Below are 18,784 nucleotides of genomic sequence, written 5' to 3' on the forward strand. Positions count from 1 at the left end.
GGGTTCCACTCCTGCAGCCAAGAACAGGAATCTTAGAATCAAGAACAAGTTCCAATTAAAGTGGCCCGTGAGTGTATACTGGGGGAATGTGTATGTATGTTACTTTATATTAGTGCACTGTACATCTTTACAAAATTACTTACTATTTTTAAAGCCAATAAGTCATTCTGTTCAGCTATTCTGATTAAGGCACTGTACGTCATCTCAAAGCTACAAATGTATTGGTTCCCATCTCTAAAACATGCACCCAAGAGCATTGCATAGCTGGAAGGAAGGCTACTGTGTAAGAGAGATTAACTTTGTCAAGGTGAAGGATTAGTATTTGATATTAAAATATGTCACTCATGGAGTCACTCAGTCTGGACTGAACAGCAATCAGAATAAAATGGGAGTGCGTCCTTGAATTGCACCTTCTGGAAATCAAAAGTGTACTTCTACACACAAAAAAAACCCCACAAACAATTATTAAATTATTTCACTCAAAGTTTATTAAATAATTTAAGTTAGAACAGATGTTGAAATGTTCACAGTTATGTAAGAAGCAGTTACTACAGTGACGTTACACACAATTACTTCAAAAACAGTAGTGTGGCGTAGAATGGTGACTGCGAATGGAGCGTTGTGTTTGCAAAGTTGATCAGAGAGTCATTACAGTAAACAGAAAAATACAGTACTTATTTGAATAGAACTGCACTATGTTGCCCTTGCAAAATGTTTCACAGCTTCATATTTACGTCTCATGGCTAATTGTTCATATTCTTCCTAGGAGGCCACCGCTGATATGATGAAGTTTACTGTGAGGAGGTCTTTGTGGTTTCTTGATATGATGAGAGAGACGAAACAGAGGCTAGTTAGGGAATGACTTTATTTCACAGATGTTCCACAATATTAAATGAACCCATAAACAGATTTAAAAAAAAAAAAAAAGAGTGTCATTCTGGAAAAATAAAAATGTTAGTTAGTATTGGCAAACTGCTGAGGTACAAGAGGAATAAAACACTTCAGGGCATACTGTTACAAGCAAGTAATCAACCCCAGGGTACTAACAGCCCTCCACATTACACTATCCGGTCAGTGATCATTTTTCTATAACAGCACACCTCATCATGTTTTACTGCTTATATATTTAATGCTTAAACAGTGCTGACAATCTGACAATTAAAATGAAGAAATATCAGTAAAATAGCTAGCATTTAATACCTAATAATTTTTTTTCCCTCCACAATATGTCCTCATGCATTCAGAAACTTTCCTATAATTGGTCACACCTATCAATTAGCTGTTCACTGATTTATCCGTGTCTGAATGCTTGACTTTCTTCAGCTCCGCTCTGCCCTTCTCAGTCTGATAATAGTCCGAATCAATCTGCTTAGGGGTTTCGGACAGCGTCACATAGATGTTCCCGTCCACCTCGGTAACCTTGTGTACTCGTTGCTTTATGCCTCTGGATACCCAGCAAGGTGGCTTGTCTTTGTCTTTTGGATGATTGGCATTGTAAAGCCCTTCGCCCTCTGCCAGGCTGATTTTGTACTTGTGCTTTGGACACACAATGCAAAGCTTCCTGTCGATTTCCTGCATTAAAAAAAATAATAATTTGAGGAATTCTCAGACAAAACTTGAACTCTAAAAACCAACCAACCATTCTGATTGATGAAAACTCACCTCAATATCTCCATTTAACAAAGATTCACCTGCATCTGTTAAGAGCAGAGATGTATATTCATTACATAGCTTTATTCATGTGTATTTCTGAGATTTAGACGGAACCTCATTTTGTTTACCTCCTTAAGAACGTTCCAACATCTTTTATGTATTTTATATAAATGTGCAAAATTCTGCCCGAATCTTTGGACATCTTCCTTCCTGAAATCTGACTCAGAGTTCCACCACCAATCAGCGGCAAAAATAAATAACTGACCACCCAAATGGCTGGACGAAATATTTATTGACATTAGGACTATGCTGATATACTGTAGCCATATAACAATTGAACATCATATGCATACTGTTATATTACTTTTATCTCTGTATTTAATTTTACGCTCTGAATTCTTGATTCTGATTGATCAAAGGGTGTTGATTAGTTTTCTATAAAAGCAGCTCTGCAAAGCAAATTACAGGATTATATTAATTCTTTTTTTTCTTTTCATAGTAACTCATTCACAGGGACTTGTATAGTGGACACACCAAATAGTCAAAAGCTAATAATAATTATAATATCCACATTCACTGGATATGAGCAAGTGTGTGCTCTGATTCGCAACTCTACTACTAGGATATCAGCTCATATACCATGAGTAGAGAAAAACAAAATGACAGAGCATTGCTGAACCAACCAAGGACGAGATAAAAACTACTCAAAACCAAAAACAAAAATAATTTCCACTTAGAATATAAACAAACTGGCGAAATGACAGGAGCAATTTGTGAAAAATACTATAATAATAATAATAACAACAACAACTAGACTGCATTTCCACAGAGAAAATCCAAAGTGTGCTTGCTGAGCTGTAGTAGAACAGCTATCATGCTAGCATGCTAAAAGCTAGCATGTCAACATGCTAAAGCCAACATGCTAACAACTAACATGCTAACAGTTAGCATATTAACATGTTAACAGCATACTAACATGCTAAAAGCTAGCATGTTAACATGTTAATGCTAACATGCTAATAGATAACATGCTAATAGATAACATGTTAACAGCTAGCATTCTAACATGCTAATGATTAACATGCCATTTGTTAAAATGCTAACACTAAGGCTATCATGCTGACAGCTATCATGCTAACAGCTAACAGGCTAACGGCTAGTATGTTAACTTTTAGCATGCTAACATGCTGAGGGTGACATGCTAACATGCTAACAGTTAGCATGCTAACATGCTCAGGCGAACTCGCTAACAGCAAACATGCGAACTCTGCATGCTACCATGCTAATCCTAACATGTTAACAGCTCTCATGATAACATGCTAATGGTGAACATGCTAACAACTCGCGAGCTAACAGCAGGCATGATATTGTAATGGGTAACATGCTAACAGCTAGCATGGTAACGTGAATGCTTATATGCTAATCGCTATCGTGTGTATGTAAGTATTCCTAATAAAGTGGCCATTGAGTTGAAGTTGATTTGCTGCCAAAGTCTCAAATGAGCAGATCCTTGCCAAATGCATCATCAACTATGGGGGAAGGGAGGAATGACTCAGTCAAGCTTCCACTGATTAGTGGCAAAATGGAGAAAAAAATGGACGGATGAAAGGCAAGACAAAGACGAGTGCGGGTCAGAACGGATATCATGTGTGTGATGGTGATTTGGCCTGAGGTGCCGTATGAAGTTTGGTGGATGTGTGGTGAAGTGTTACTGAGCAAAACTCCATTCATTTGAATGGGGCCAAAAATCAATGGAAGCCTATGGAGGTAAAAAGAGATGTGTGAAAACCAAGGAAAAGACGAGTGCAGGTCTCAGATGAGGGGATGGATCTGTGCAGGGACTTGGCCTGAGGCATCAAGTGAAGTTTCTTGAAGTTTGGTCACTTGGTTAAAAAAAAAAATTGATGGAGAGTGAAAGTTTTTCTCCTGAAACACCATTCATTTTCAGTGGGGTCAAAAATCAATGCAAGCTTATGGAGGAAAAAGGGATGAACAAAAAGAAAGGAAAAATATGAGTGTGGGTCAGAACCGATTGCATGTATGTGTCGGGGGAGTTGGCCTGAAGTATCCCATGAGGTTTGGTGCATCTGCAATGGAGCGTGCCCGAGTAGGACGATTCGATTCATGAGCCCTATTCATTCTCTATGGGAAAAAAAACAAAAGAAAAACGACAAGAACAAGAGAACGGGCACGTTGATCCAAAAGCTGAAAAGTTCCAAAAGTTGATCCACAAGCACACTACATCACTTCGGGCCAGACGTCTTAGAGTTGGAACAGTGTATCTATCTCAAACGCCCTAGGAGGAGTAGTGGATCCAAAAAACAAATGTCGGAATAAGGCAGAATAAGTAAACTTAAGAACAACAATAGTGTGCTTGCCTTTGGCAAGCACAATAATAATCATAATAATTCTTGAAAAATGAAAAAAAAAAGATACGTTCTTACCATCAAATACTTTCATTCCATATTTTGCTGGGGGGGGGGGTTGTATTTTTTGGGGTTTTGTTTTCAAGTAGAGTTTTTATTTCATCCTCGGGTGGTTCAGTAACATGCTCTGCCATTTTGTTTTTCTTTACTGATGGTATATGAGCTGATAGCCTAGTAATAGAGTAGCCAATCAGAGCACACAATTGCTCATATCCAGTGAATGTGGATAGAATAAATGCATACACACACACACACACACACACACACTACTGTGCAAAAGTCTTAGGCACATGTAAAGAAATAAATGACCAAAAATGGCTTAAAAAATAATGACATGAAATGTTTCAACATTTAAAAAAACAAAAAACTATAAACAGAAAGCAGTAAGCTATAATAAATGAAACAAAGTCAATATTTGGTGTGAGACGACCCTTTGTTTTAAAAAAAAAAAAGTAGTCTGAGGTCCAATGAGTGCAGTTTTATAAGGAAATGAGCTGTAGGTTTTACTGTGCATCTTACAGAACCAGCTACAGTTCTTCTGGACACTTTGACTGTCACACTCACTTCTTCATTTGCCCTGAAACCCAGCAGCCTTCATTATGTTTTCTATTTTAACCTGAAAAGTACTCTCTTACAGCCCTGTGATGACCTGGCGACTTGTCCAGGGTGTACCCCGCCTTTCGCCCGTAGTCAGCTGGGATAGGCTCCAGCTTGCCTGCGACCCTGTAGAAGGATAAAGCGGCTAGAGATAATGAGATGAGATGAGAAGTGCTCTCTTATGGAATATGCTGTTCAGATACAAACTTTTTTTTTCCTGTAACATTTAATTTTGTGCTGGAAAATGAGAGAACTTTTAGAACTCTAAAATGTTTTTGTAATGTTTTGACTTGATAATGTAGAAGTCATAAAATAGCAGAGGTGGACAAAGTACCCAACTTCATTACTTAAGTCAAAGTACAGATCCCACTGGTCAAATGTTACTCTGATACAAATGAAAGTTGTACAGCCAATTTTGTAGTTAAGTTAAAGGACTGAAGTACTTGCTTTTAAAAATACTTAAGTATTAAAAGTACATTTTCTGTCAATGCATTGTTGTATTATTGCCGCAACGCTTACAAAACCTAATGCCGTTACCAAAGACGGAAATCTGAATTCACAAAATGAACACATGCTGTGCCATCATGGTTGTTTAATGTTATTCATCTTAGCGCAAGTCCATTTTTACATGCTAACCAACAGTGTCCAAGTTAACTTTCCATCCATCAATCTATTATCTGTAGCCGCTTATCCTGTTCTACAGGGTCGCAGGCAAGCTGGAGCCTATCCCAGCTGACTATGGGCGAGAGGCGGGGTACACCCTGGACAAGTCGCCAGGTCATCGCAGGGCTGACACATGGACACAGACAACCATTCACATTCAAACCTATGGTCAATTTAGAGCCACCAATTAGCCTAACCTGCATGTCTTTGGACTGTGGGGGGAAACGGGAGCACCCGGAGGAAACCCACGCGGACACGGGGAGAACATGCAAACTCCGCACAGAAAGGCCCTCGTCGGCCACTGGGCTCAAACCCAGAACCTTCTTGCTGTGAGGCGACAGTGCTGACCACTATACCACCGTGCCGCCCTCAAAGTTAACTAGCTACATGTAAATGTTAGCCGTGGACAAGGCTATGGCAACTTGGCGGACAAATCCATAGAAAGTCATTTGACTAACCAGAATGCATGGCTATTGCAACGTTATCGGTAGCTCTAAAAAGCACAGACAACTTCATTACAAGCTTTCTCTTGGAATAAAACGTTTATATACCTCAATATGCTTCGGCAGGTTGGATGGCAAGTTTTTGTAGGCCGTGATGTGGTTCGTTTTTGGCAAACATTTAAAACTAGGGCTGTCGAAGTTGACGCGATAATAACGCGTTAACGCGATCTCAATTTATCGCGATTAAAAAAAATAGTGCCGTTAACGCAAATTCTAATTTGGCCCTGCGAGTCACCCGTAGTTCCTGTTGAGGCTTGTCGCGCGCTGCTTCAATAAGAGTAAGTGTGAGTGATGGAGAAAGGTCTGTTAAACGGGAAGTTTCATTTCAAAAGTAGAGTGTGATTGAGCATAGACATATAAAAATAGATGCCGCCTTCTGCGTAGAATCATACGTCATCCTCGTCGCCATATTGGATGTGGCAAAGTGGAGATTCTTCAACCGTCTCTGGTATAGCGTCTAGACAGTAGCCGAGAATAAAGATGCCTCATTCATGTGCTGCGTTTAACTGTACCAACAGGTTTACCGCCCAAACGAGATCACATGGGATTACCTTTCACAGGTGAGACTGGAAAAATACTTTTCATTGTATTTGGTCATTATAACGTAATTTTACGAACAGATTTTCCTGACTTTGTGGCTAATATAAAGTCTCGCGCATAATAGCCGCTCGGTGAAACCTGTCTCCAAACAACAAAGTATTTCCTCCGTAATTATGCTGATAACACTTTGTGTTTTTGTCAAACATTGGAGCTTTGTATTCATTCTGAAGGTTTATTGTTATTAATATTGAATAAAAAGTAACTGGGATATATCACTGTTAATTATCATTCAAATTTTAGGTAAATTATTTTAATTTGCATCTTATACGGATTTTATAAGGGAAATACGGATTTTGGAGGCTGGTTATACAGGTTTGATTGACCAAAGGTTGACATGTATGTTTATAACCATCACATTAAAAGTTATGTGTGTTGTTTTGATGCCTGTTTGTTTCCCAAATATATATGTGTGTGTGTGTTAATGGGTGAATAAAAGGCATCGAGTTAAATATTATTGTAGAAAGGGGCTTTATGAAGTTCAGTCCATTTACTTGCATTGGTTTACGGGGAAGATTTGCCACATCCAATATGGCGGACACTCTGACATATCCCAGCAACGGGCCACCCAGCTCAATGCGGCGTATATGTTTATATGTCTATGGTGATTGAGCTGGTTTTGGTATGCACTTATACTTTTGCAAAGTGAGATTTCAGTATGTTGTAGCACTGTGATATGACACTAAATGTCTTTATTGAAGTCCAACTGCAATTTATTTTTGTTTGCACAGTACTGTGAAGTCCTATAGGCTGTGACTGAATACAACTCCGGCACAACTGAAGTTTTATTTCATTTTTATTTTCTTTTGTCACACATGTCTGAACTGAGACACAGTAGTATGTGACTACATGTTTTATATTTGAGACTACAGCTCCCTAATCCATCACAAAATCCAATTTTGTGTTTTGTATGTTCAGTACTGCCTAGTATGTGAGTGAATAAACTCCCTTACCATTTTCTCTTGTCCCAGCAGTTTTTAACAAGTACTTTTAGCATAAAATGTGTTCACCATTTAAATTGTAACATTTCACTTTAAAAGCCTTATTCATTTACATAGATTTTTTAAAAATGCGATTAATTGCGATTAACTATATGAAATTCTGAGATTAATCGCGATTAATTTTTTTAATCGTTTGACAGCCCTATTTAAAACAAAATGAATCTTTAATCCTTTCAGAAAACTGAAACGAAACATGGGTTCTAGGTATGGCCATGAGTGTGTGCATTCCCCAGAAGAACCGCCTCCTTCCATTCTGCCATCAACTGATCGTGTTCAAATAATGCTGCGGAGAAATCATTGAACTTGATTTTATACAGTCTATGGATGTGACATGACCCTAGTGATTACTGATCGGCTGTCTCAGTGTCACCTGCGAGAAAACCAATCATGTTTTAGAAAAGAAAAGAAAAAACATCCACTTTCTAAGCTGCTTCATAGTAACGAGGACCTTGATAGAAATGTAGCGGAGTGAAAAGTACGATGTTTGCCTTTCAAATGTAGTGAAGTTAAAGTCATAAGTTTAAAAAAAAAATACTCAAGTAAAGTAGATACTCAAAAACTGAACTTAAGTACAGTACTCAAGTAAATGTATTTCGTTACTGTCCACCTCTGTAAAATAGAAATCTATAACAAAGTTTGTATGAAAAAATAGGGTGCCTAAGACTTTTGCACAGTACTGTATATATATAAAAAGTAATTTTTAATTTAAGAGCCAAGTAACACTGCAGTCATGGAATCACCAAAGAGTTGTCTTATTGTCATTGTTTCATCTTTGAATCCTTCTTACCTACTCACCCCTAACTGACATTCTAATCTTGTCAGGTTCAAGCTAAAACAGAATCCTACAGGGAGCAACATGGTTACTGATGCATATGTTTATATGTACACAGTACAGCACGCTGTAAAGTATTCAACTCATTCAAATGTCTGTTCTCTTGGTTAAACTAAACTCCAGGAATAAGGGCGTAAATGTAAAAAGAATGATGTACGTCACCCAGTGGAAAAATAAGCCTTACAAAACACAAGAGGTTTCAATACAAGAACTACTCACGATAGCAGTGCTGGTCCATAGCGTAGAAAACTCCCTGGTGATGAATGACGGCTACGACCCTGTCGCCCACGGTGACGCTGGTGCGTTTGGCCTCGATGAGGTCTTTCTTGTTCCCTACTAAGAACAAGCTCCCAGATTCTACAGTTTCCTCTTGGGACATGTTGGGAGAGGGTCTATTTGGAAAATCTCACATGTTAGGAATGCGTGTTCAGGAAAAGAATCTTTCATAACCTTATATTGCAATATAATTAAGTTCATTATTAAACGTTGTACTACTATTGCTTTAAATACTCTGAAAGCAAGCAATTTTACTAGATTTCATGGTTGCCTAACATCTGGAATGCCCATTTAATTGTTTCTATGAGGCTGTTTTGGTTGGCAACGAAATATTAGTAAGCAATGAATGGGATCAAGAATAGCATGGCAGAGACTAAATTAGAGGTTAATTGCATCTAATTTGAAATATAGTTACTGAAAACACGAGGGGTTTTTTTTGCAGTTGATTTAATCTAAATGACTACTGCTATTAGTAATAATCTGCATACACTGACTTATCGTATATTACTTAGTACTTTCCACAAAAATGCTTATTTGAGCTGCCAGCTCAAAACTATTTTTAAAGACCACTTTTTAAGGGTCTGTCATAGTTGTATCATTAGTAACATGACAATTAACATACAGTATGTATCACAGTAAAGTTATTAATATACTGTGGTAAGCTACTGTGTGTATAATGTGAGTATAATGACTATAGTGTGGTATAAAATACCATAGTAAACCATTAATACACTACAGGGTATTTTTAATAAGAGTTTCTCTCTTAAAAGAAGCTTAATTATGGGGTTCAGCTGGAAACGTGATCAATACATATATCTCGTTATATTGTATGATGCTTAATCATTTCATAATAAAAATGGACAAGTGAAAATCAAGTAAAAAACTGAATCGATTTTTTTTAATTTGTCCTTCAAATTTAAAATCTGAAGGTCTGAATAAAACGTAAAGAGGAGAAATAGTAAGGAATTTTCTTGGAAATGTAAAGCAGAGGACAAGTATTCAAATTCAATAACACTGTATAAATAGCCCTGTATAAATAACCCAAAAGTAATGCAACAAAGTAAAATTACTGAAGTACTTTCCACCCCTTTTTGAAAGGAAAGCTGATCTGAAATTAGTAGTTCGTCTTCCAAACTGCTTGACACACTCGCAAACCTACAATCATTTGGAGCATAATGTAGATTTTTTTACATTTTATTAATTAAGAATATATATATTTTTGGTTTTACCTGTAATTTGTTCACGCTTGCTGTATTAGTGGATGTTGAATGTAAGTGGACCCTCGGCTGGTCGAACGCAGCTGTTATCAGAGCAGCATAGTGAAGCGTGGTTAGCCCTATCGACCCTGCAAGTTGGCCTCTCCTCCTGTCTGACATTATCTTGCTTCAACACAGAGGGTTTTACTCCACATATACATATCTAGAGAAAATTTGAGCTAAATGTCATAACCTTGTTTGTATATCACGTGAAATAGCATAAAGTAGACCATAACAATAAATATTTCTCCTCATACACATTTTTGATCAATTAAGCATGCCCCTGTTATTCTGAATGCTAATTTTGCTGTATTCACTGGCGTAAATACTGTAGTTTTTATAGTGCAGTGGCTGTGAGTAGCCCATCTCTTCTCAGCCAATCAGAACTCAAAGGAATCAGATACCTGCTTAAGTACTCATATAAGAGAGTAGATTATACAGTCATGGATTATTTATTATAACATCATGTTGAAAATATAGTGATGACACGAAATTAAAGAATTACTTTGTTATTCAGTACAATTAATGTACAGAATAACAAATTAAACCTTTGGTGACTGACCCCTTGAAAATGGTTCCTCCAGGAACGATGACGTTTCAGTTGTCAAGACAACGGAAAAACTAAAATACAAAAACAGAAAGATACGTCACAATGCTCTTGTGCACAAAACAAAATGCTCTTGTATTTGTATTTTAGTTTTTCCGTTGTCTTGACAACTGAAACGTCATGGTTCCTGGAGGAACCATTTTCAAGGGGTCAGTCACCAAAGGGTTAACTTGTCAGAGTTACTGCGTTAAAAATTAAGACGCATGTCAAAGTTACTGTTTTACAAATTACAACACTCCTGTCAGAGTTACTACATTACAAATTACAAGACTTGTATCATTGTTACCGCGGTACAAATTACAAGATGTGTGGCAGAGTTTCTGCGTTGCAAATTATAAGACATGTATCAGAGTTACTGTTACAAACTACATGTCAGAGTTTCTGCATTACAAATTACAAGACATGTGTCATTGTTACCGCAGTACAAATTACAAGATGTGCCAGAGTTACCGCGTGTAACACTTCTAAGGAAGGGTGGAGCACAGAGGACAGCAGGACAGAGATCAGGTTCGTCAACAGGGTTTTTATTGCCACACTTTTCAGTGAACAACTTTTATACTGCACAGACACACACAACCGGCGTCTGGTTCGGGGATGAGCTCCTCTGCTCTCCCTCCTTATATAGGGCGCGGTCACTGGGAAGACACACACAAACACAGGTTAATTGACATCAGGTGAAGTGATTCTGCCACTTACCTTCCCTGACTCCGCCCTCCTGTCACAGACCGGCGCTTGACCACGCCCCCGCTGCCAAACTGCATTACAAATTAGAACACTCGTGGCAGAGTTACTGCGTTACAAGTTAGAACACTCGTGCCAGAGTTACTGCGTTACAAGTTAGAACACTCGTGGCAGAGTTACTGCGTCACAAGTTAGAACACTCGTGGCAGAGTTACTGCGTTACAAATTAGAACACTCGTGGCAGAGTTACTGCGTTACAAGTTAGAACACTCGTGGCAGAGTTACAAGTTAGAACACACGTGGCAGAGTTACTGCGTTACAAGTTAGAACACTCGTGGCAGAGTTACGCGTTACAAGTTAGAACACTCGTGGCAGAGTTACACGTTACAAGTTAAAACACTCGTGCCAGAGTTAATGCGTTGCAAGTTAGATCACTCGTGACAGAGTTACTGCATTACAAGTTAGAACACTCGTGGCAGAGTTATTGCGTTACAAGTTAGGACACTCGTAGCAGAGTTAATGCGTTACAAGTTAGAACACTCGTGGCAGAGTTACTGCGTTACAAGTTAGAACACTCGTGCCAGAGTTACTGCGTTACAAGTTAGAACACTCGTGCCAGAGTTACTGCGTTACAAATAAGAACACTTGTGCCAGAGTTAAAAGTGTTTTTTTTTTTTTTTTAATTACAAGTTAGAACACTTGTGGCAGAGTTACGTGTTACAAGTTAAAACACTCATGCCAGAGTTACCGCGTTACAAGTTAGAACACTTGTGGCAGAGTTACTGCGTTACAAGTTAGAACACTCGTGGCAGAGTTTCTGCATTACGAGTAATGCAGTAACTCTGGCACAAGTGTTCTTATTTGTAACACAGTAACTCTGGCATGAGTGTTCTAACTTTTAATGCATTAACTCTGCCACAATTGTTCTAACTTGTAACGCGGTAACTCTGGCATGAGTGTTTTAACTTGTAACACGTAACTCTGCCACGAGTGTTCTTATTTGTAACGCAGTAACTCTGCCACGAGTGTTCTAACTTCTAACGCGTAACTCTGCCACGAGCGTTTTAACTTGTTAAAACGCTCGTGCCAGAGTTACTGCGTTACAAGTTAGAACACTCGTGGCAGAGTTACTGCATTACAAGTTAGAACACTCGTGGCAGAGTTACTGCGTTACAAGTTAGAACACTCGTGGCAGAGTTACTGCGTTACAAGTTAGAACACTCGTGGCAGAGTTACGCATTACAAGTTAGAAAACTCGTGGCAGAGTTATGCGTTACAAGATAGAACACTCGTGCCAGAGTTACTGCATTACAAGTTAGAACACTCGTGGCAGAGTTTCTGCATTACAAGTAACGCAGTAACTCTGGCACAAGTGTTCTTATTTGTAACGCAGTAACTCTGGCACGAGCGTTTTAACAAGTTAAAACGCTCGTGGCAGAGTTAGAACACTTGTGCCAGAGTTACTGCGTTACAAATAAGAACACTTGTGCCAGAGTTAAAAGTGTTTTTTTTTATTACAAGTTAGAACACTTGTGGCAGAGTTACGTGTTACAAGTTAAAACACTCATGCCAGAGTTACCGCGTTACAAGTTAGAACAATTGTGGCAGAGTTACTGCATTACAAGTTAGAACACTTGTGGCAGAGTTACTGCGTTACAAGTTAGAACACTCGTGGCAGAGTTTCTGCATTACGAGTAATGCAGTAACTCTGGCACAAGTGTTCTTATTTGTAACGCAGTAACTCTGGCACGAGTGTTCTAACTTGTAATGCATTAACTCTGCCACAATTGTTCTAACTTGTAACGCGGTAACTCTGGCACCAGTGTTTTAACTTGTAACATGTAAGTCTGCCACGAGTGTTCTTATTTGTAACGCAGTAACTCTGCCACGAGTGTTCTAACTTCTAACGCGTAACTCTGCCACGAGCGTTTTAACTTGTTAAAACGCTCGTGCCAGAGTTACTGCGTTACAAGTTAGAACAATTGTGGCAGAGTTACTGCATTACAAGTTAGAACACTCGTGGCAGAGTTACGCGTTACAAGTTAAAACACTTGTGCCAGAGTTCATGCGTTACAAATTAGAACACTCGTGGCAGGGTTAATGCGTTACAAGTTAGAAAACTCATGGCAGAGTTACTGCGTTACAAGTTAGAACACTCGTGGCAGAGTTATTGCGTTACAAGTTAGGACACTCGTAGCAGAGTTACTGCGTTACAAGTTAGAACACTCGTGGCAGAGTTACTGCGTTACAAGTTAGAACACTCGTGGCAGAGTTACACGTTACAAGTTAGAACAATTGTGGCAGAGTTACTGCGTTACAAGTTAAAACACTTGTGCCAGAGTTAATGCGTTACAAAAAAAAACACTCATGGCAGAGTTACACGTTACAAGTTAGAACAATTGTGGCAGAGTTACTGCGTTACAAGTTAGAACAATTGTGGCAGAGTTACTGCGTTACAAGTTAGAACACTCGTGGCAGAGTTACGCATTACAAGTTAAAACACTTGTGCCAGAGTTCATGCGTTACAAATTAGAACACTCGTGGCAGAGTTACGCGTTACAAGTTAGAACACTCGTGCCAGAGTTACTGCATTACAAGTTAGAACAATTGGGGCAGAGTTACTGCGTTACAAGTTAGAACACTCGTGGCAGAGTTACACGTTACAAGTTAAAACACTTGTGCCAGAGTTAATGCGTTACAAATAAGAACACTCGTGGCAGAGTTACACGTTACAAGTTAGAACACTCGTGCCAGAGTTACTGCATTACAAGTTAGAACAATTGTGGCAGAGTTACGCGTTACAAGTTAAAACACTTGTGCCAGAGTTCATGCGTTACAAATTAGAACACTCGTGGCAGAGTTACTGCATTACAAGTTAAAACACTTGTGCCAGAGTTCATGCGTTACAAATTAGAACACTCGTGGCAGGGTTAATGCGTTACAAGTTAGAACACTCGTGGCAGAGTTATTGCGTTACAAGTTAGGACACTCGTAGCAGAGTTACTGCGTTACAAGTTAGAACACTCGTGGCAGAGTTACACGTTACAAGTTAGAACACTCGTGGCAGAGTTACTGCATTACAAATAAGAACACTCGTGGCAGAGTTACGCGTTACAAGTTAAAACACTCGTGCCAGAGTTACCGCGTTACAAGTTAGAACACTCGTGGCAGAGTTAATGCATTACAAGTTAGAACACTCGTGCCAGAGTTACTGCATTACAATAAGAACACTCGTGGCAGAGTTACACGTTACAAGTTAAAACACTTGTACCAGAGTTAATGCGTTACAAGTTAGAACACTCGTGCCAGAGTTACTGCATTACAAATTAGAACACTCGTGCCAGAGTTACCGCGTTACAACAATCGTGGCAGAGTTAATGCGTTACAAGTTAGAACACTCGTGGCAGAGTTATTGCGTTACAAGTTAGGACACTCGTAGCAGAGTTACTGCGTTACAAGTTAGAACACTCGTGGCAGAGTTACACGTTACAAGTTAGAACACTCGTGGCAGAGTTACTGCATTACAAATAAGAACACTCGTGGCAGAGTTACGCGTTACAAGTTAAAACACTCGTGCCAGAGTTACCGCGTTACAAGTTAGAACACTCGTGGCAGAGTTAATGCATTACAAGTTAGAACACTCGTGCCAGAGTTACTGCATTACAATAAGAACACTCGTGGCAGAGTTACACGTTACAAGTTAAAACACTTGTACCAGAGTTAATGCGTTACAAGTTAGAACACTCGTGCCAGAGTTACTGCATTACAAATTAGAACACTCGTGCCAGAGTTACCGCGTTACAACAATCGTGGCAGAGTTAATGCATTACAAGTTAGAACACTCGTGCCAGAGTTAATGCATTACAAATAAGAACACTCGTGGCAGAGTTACGCGTTACAAGTTAGAACACTCGTGCCAGAGTTACCGCGTTACATGTTAGAACACTCGTGGCTGAGTTAATGTGTTACAAGTTAGAACACTCGTGCCAGAGTTACTGTATTACAAATTAGAACACTCGTGGCAGAGTTACGCGTTACAAGTTAGAACACTCGTGCCAGAGTTACCACGTTACATGTTAGAACACTCGTGCCAGAGTTACCGCATTACAAGTTAGAACACTCGTGGCAGAGTTAATGTGTTACAAGTTAGAACACTCGTGCCAGAGTTACTGCATTACAAATTAGAACACTCGTGGCAGAGTTACGCGTTACAAGTTAGAACACTAGTGCCAGAATTACCGCGTTACAAGTTAGAACACTCTTGGCAGAGTTAATGCGTTACAAGTTAGAACACTCGTGGCAGAGTTACTGCATTACAAATTAGAACACTCATGGCAGAGTTAATGTGTTACAAGTTAAAACACTCAAGCCAGAGTTACCGCGTTACAAGTTAGAACACTCGTGCCAGAGTTACTGCGTTACAAGTTAGAACACTCGTGGCAGAGTTACGCGTTACAAGTTAAAACACCTGTGCCAGAGTTCATGCGTTACAAATTAGAACACTCGTGGCAGTTACTGCATTACAAGTTAAAACACTCGTGGCAGAGTTAATGCGTTACAAGTTAGAACACTCGTGGCAGAGTTAATGCGTTACAAGTTAGAACACTCGTGGCAGAGTTACCGCATTACAAGTTAGAACACTCGTGGCAGAGTTACTGCGTTACAAGTTAGAACACTCGTGGCAGAGTTACACGTTACAAGTTAAAACAATTTTGCCAGAGTTAATGCGTTACAAGTTAGAACACTCGTGGCAGAGTTACTACGTTACAAGTTAGAACACTCATGCCAGAGTTACTGCATTACAAATTAGAACACTCGTGGCAGAGTTACTGCGTTACAAGTTAGAACACTCGTGGCAGAGTTACTGCGTTACAAGTTAGAACACTCGTGGCAGAGTTACGCGTTACAAGTTAGAACACTCGTGGCAGAGTTACTGCGTTACAAATAAGAACACTCGTGGCAGAGTTACACGTTACAAGTTAACACACTTGTGCCAGAGTTACTGCGTTACAAATTAGAACACTCGTGACGGAGTTACGCGTTACAAGTTAAAACACTCGTGCCAGAGTTACCGCATTACAAGTTATAACACTCGTGGCAGAGTTACAAGTTAGAACACTCGTGGCAGAGTTACTGCGTTACAAGTTAGAACACTCGTGGCAGAGTTACTGCGTTACAAGTTAGAACTCTCGTGGCAGAGTTATGCGTTACAAGTTAGAACACTCCTGGCAGAGTTACTGCATTACAAGTTATAACACTCGTGGCAGAGTTACAAGTTAGAACACTCATGCCAGAGTCACTGCGTTACAAGTTAGAACACTCGTGGCAGAGTTACGCGTTACAAGTTAAAACACCTGTGCCAGAGTTCATGCGTTACAAATTAGAACACTCGTGGCAGAGTTACTGCATTACAAGTTAAAACACTTGTGCCAGAGTTAATGCGTTACAAATTAGAACACTCGTGGCAGAGTTAATGCGTTACAAGTTAGAACACTCGTGGCAGAGTTACCGCATTACAAGTTAGAACACTCGTGGCAGAGTTACTGCGTTACAAGTTAGAACACTCGTGCCAGAGTTACTGCATTACAAATAAGAACACTCGTGGCAGAGTTACGCGTTACAAGTTAGAACACTCGTGCCAGAGTTACCGCGTTACATGTTAGAACACTCGTGGCTGAGTTAATGTGTTACAAGTTAGAACACTCGTGCCAGAGTTACTGTATTACAAATTAGAACACTCGTGGCAGAGTTACGCGTTACAAGTTAGAACACTCGTGCCAGAGTTACCACGTTACATGTTAGAACACTCGTGGCGGAGTTACGCGTTACAAGTTAAAACACTCGTGCCAGAGTTACCGCATTACAAGTTAGAACACTCGTGGCAGAGTTAATGTGTTACAAGTTAGAACACTCGTGCCAGAGTTACTGCATTACAAATTAGAACACTCGTGGCAGAGTTACGCGTTACAAGTTAAAACACTCGTGCCAGACTTACCGCGTTACAAGTTAGAACAATCGTGGCAGAGTTAATGCATTACAAGTTAGAACACTCGTGCCAGAGTTACTCCGTTACAAATAAGAACACTCGTGGCAGAGTTATGCGTTACAAGTTAAAACACTCGTGCCAGAGTTACAAGTTAGAACACTGTGTTCTAATTTGTAATGCAGTAACTCTGCCACGAGTGTTCTAACTTGTAAAGCATTAACTCTGCCACGACTGCTCTAACTTGTAACGCGGTAACTCTGGCACGAGTGTTTTAACTTGTAACGCGTAACTCTGCCACGAGTGTTCTTATTTGTAACGCAGTAACTCTGCCACGAGTGTTCTAACTTGTAACGCAGAAACCCTGCCACGAGTGTTCTAACTTGTAACGCAGTAACTCTGGCACAAGTGTTCTAACTTGTAACGCAGTAACTCTGGCACGAGTGTTTTAACTTGTAACGCATTAACGCTGCCACAAGTGTTCTAATTTGTAACGCATGAACTCTGGTACAAGTGTTTTAACTTGTAACGCAGTAACTCTGGCACGAGTGTTCTAACTTGTAACGCAGTAACTCTGGCACGAGTGTTTTAACTTGTAACGCATTAACGCTGCCACAAGTGTTCTAATTTGTAACGCATTAACGCTGCCACAAGTGTTCTAATTTGTAACGCATTAACTCTGCCACGAGTGTTCTAACTTGTAACGCAGTAACTCTGGCACGAGTGTTCTAACTTGTAACGCGGTAACTCTGGCACGAGTGTTTTAACTTGTAATGCATTAACACTGCCACGAGTGTTCTAATTTGTAACGCATGAACTCTGGCACAAGTGTTTTAACTTGTAATGCATAACTCTGCCATGAGTGTTCTAATTTGTAATGCAGTAACTCTGGCACGAGTGTTCTAACTTGTAACGCGGTAACTCTGGCACGAGTGTTTTAACTTGTAATGCATTAACACTGCCACGAGTGTTCTAATTTGTAACGCATGAACTCTGGCACAAGTGTTTTAACTTGTAACGCAGTAACTCTGCCACGAGTGTTCTAATTTGTAACGCAGTAACTCTGGCACGAGTGTTTTAACTTGTAACGCGTAACTCTGCCACGAGTGTTCTAACTTGTAACGCAGTAACTCTGCCACGAGTGTTCTAATTTGTAACGCATTAACTCTGGCATAAGTGTTTTAACTTGTAACGCGTAACTCTGCCACGAGTGTTCTAACTTGTAACGCAGTAACTCTGCCACGAGTGTTCTAATTTGTAACGCATTAACTCTGGCACAAGTGTTTTAACTTGTAACGCGTAACTCTGCCACGAGTGTTCTAACTTGTAACGCAGTAACTCTGGCACGAGCGTTTTAACTTGTAACGCGTAACTCTGCCACGAGTGTTCTAACTTGTAACGCAGTAACTCTGCCACGAGTGTTCTAATTTGTAACGCATTAACTCTGGCATACGTGTTTTAACTTGTAACGCGTAACTCTGCCACGAGTGTTCTAACTTGTAACACGTAACTCTGCCACGAGTGTTCTTATTTGTAACGCAGTAACTCTGCCACGAGTGTTCTAACTTGTAACGCAGAAACCCTGCCACGAGTGTTCTAACTTGTAACGCAGTAACTCTGGCACGAGTGTTTTAACTTGTAACGCATTAACGCTGCCAAGAGTGTTCTAATTTGTAACGCATGAACTCTGGCACAAGTGTTTTAACTTG

At 39.7% G+C, this 18,784-nt stretch overlaps 1 protein-coding gene across 1 annotated transcript; it reads right to left on the bottom strand.

The window, feature by feature from the left end:
- Positions 1-925: 925 nt before the first annotated feature.
- Positions 926-9,926, bottom strand: rfesd (Rieske (Fe-S) domain containing). The gene is made up of 4 exons (XM_060934987.1): positions 9,778-9,926; positions 8,492-8,664; positions 1,663-1,697; positions 926-1,572 (listed from the first exon to the last, which is right to left on the bottom strand). The coding sequence occupies exons 2-4, from the start codon at positions 8,649-8,651 to the stop codon at positions 1,276-1,278; spliced, it is 492 nt and encodes a 163-aa protein (XP_060790970.1). The 5' UTR covers positions 8,652-8,664; positions 9,778-9,926; the 3' UTR covers positions 926-1,275.
- Between the last annotated feature and the right edge of the window lie 8,858 nt (positions 9,927-18,784).

Source organism: Neoarius graeffei, chromosome 12 (genome assembly GCF_027579695.1).
Source record: "Neoarius graeffei isolate fNeoGra1 chromosome 12, fNeoGra1.pri, whole genome shotgun sequence".
Lineage (NCBI taxonomy): Eukaryota > Metazoa > Chordata > Actinopteri > Siluriformes > Ariidae > Neoarius > Neoarius graeffei.

Coding starts and splice junctions, on each gene's coding strand:
- rfesd (XM_060934987.1), bottom strand. CDS start 8,651: ATGTCCCAAGAGGAAACTGTAGAATCTGGGAGCTTGTTCTTAGTAGGG. Junction 1,698..8,491: donor TATGGACCAGCACTGCTATC/GTGAGTAGTTCT, acceptor TGCTCTTAACAG/ATGCAGGTGAATCTTTGTTA. Junction 1,573..1,662: donor TGTTAAATGGAGATATTGAG/GTGAGTTTTCAT, acceptor TTTTTAATGCAG/GAAATCGACAGGAAGCTTTG.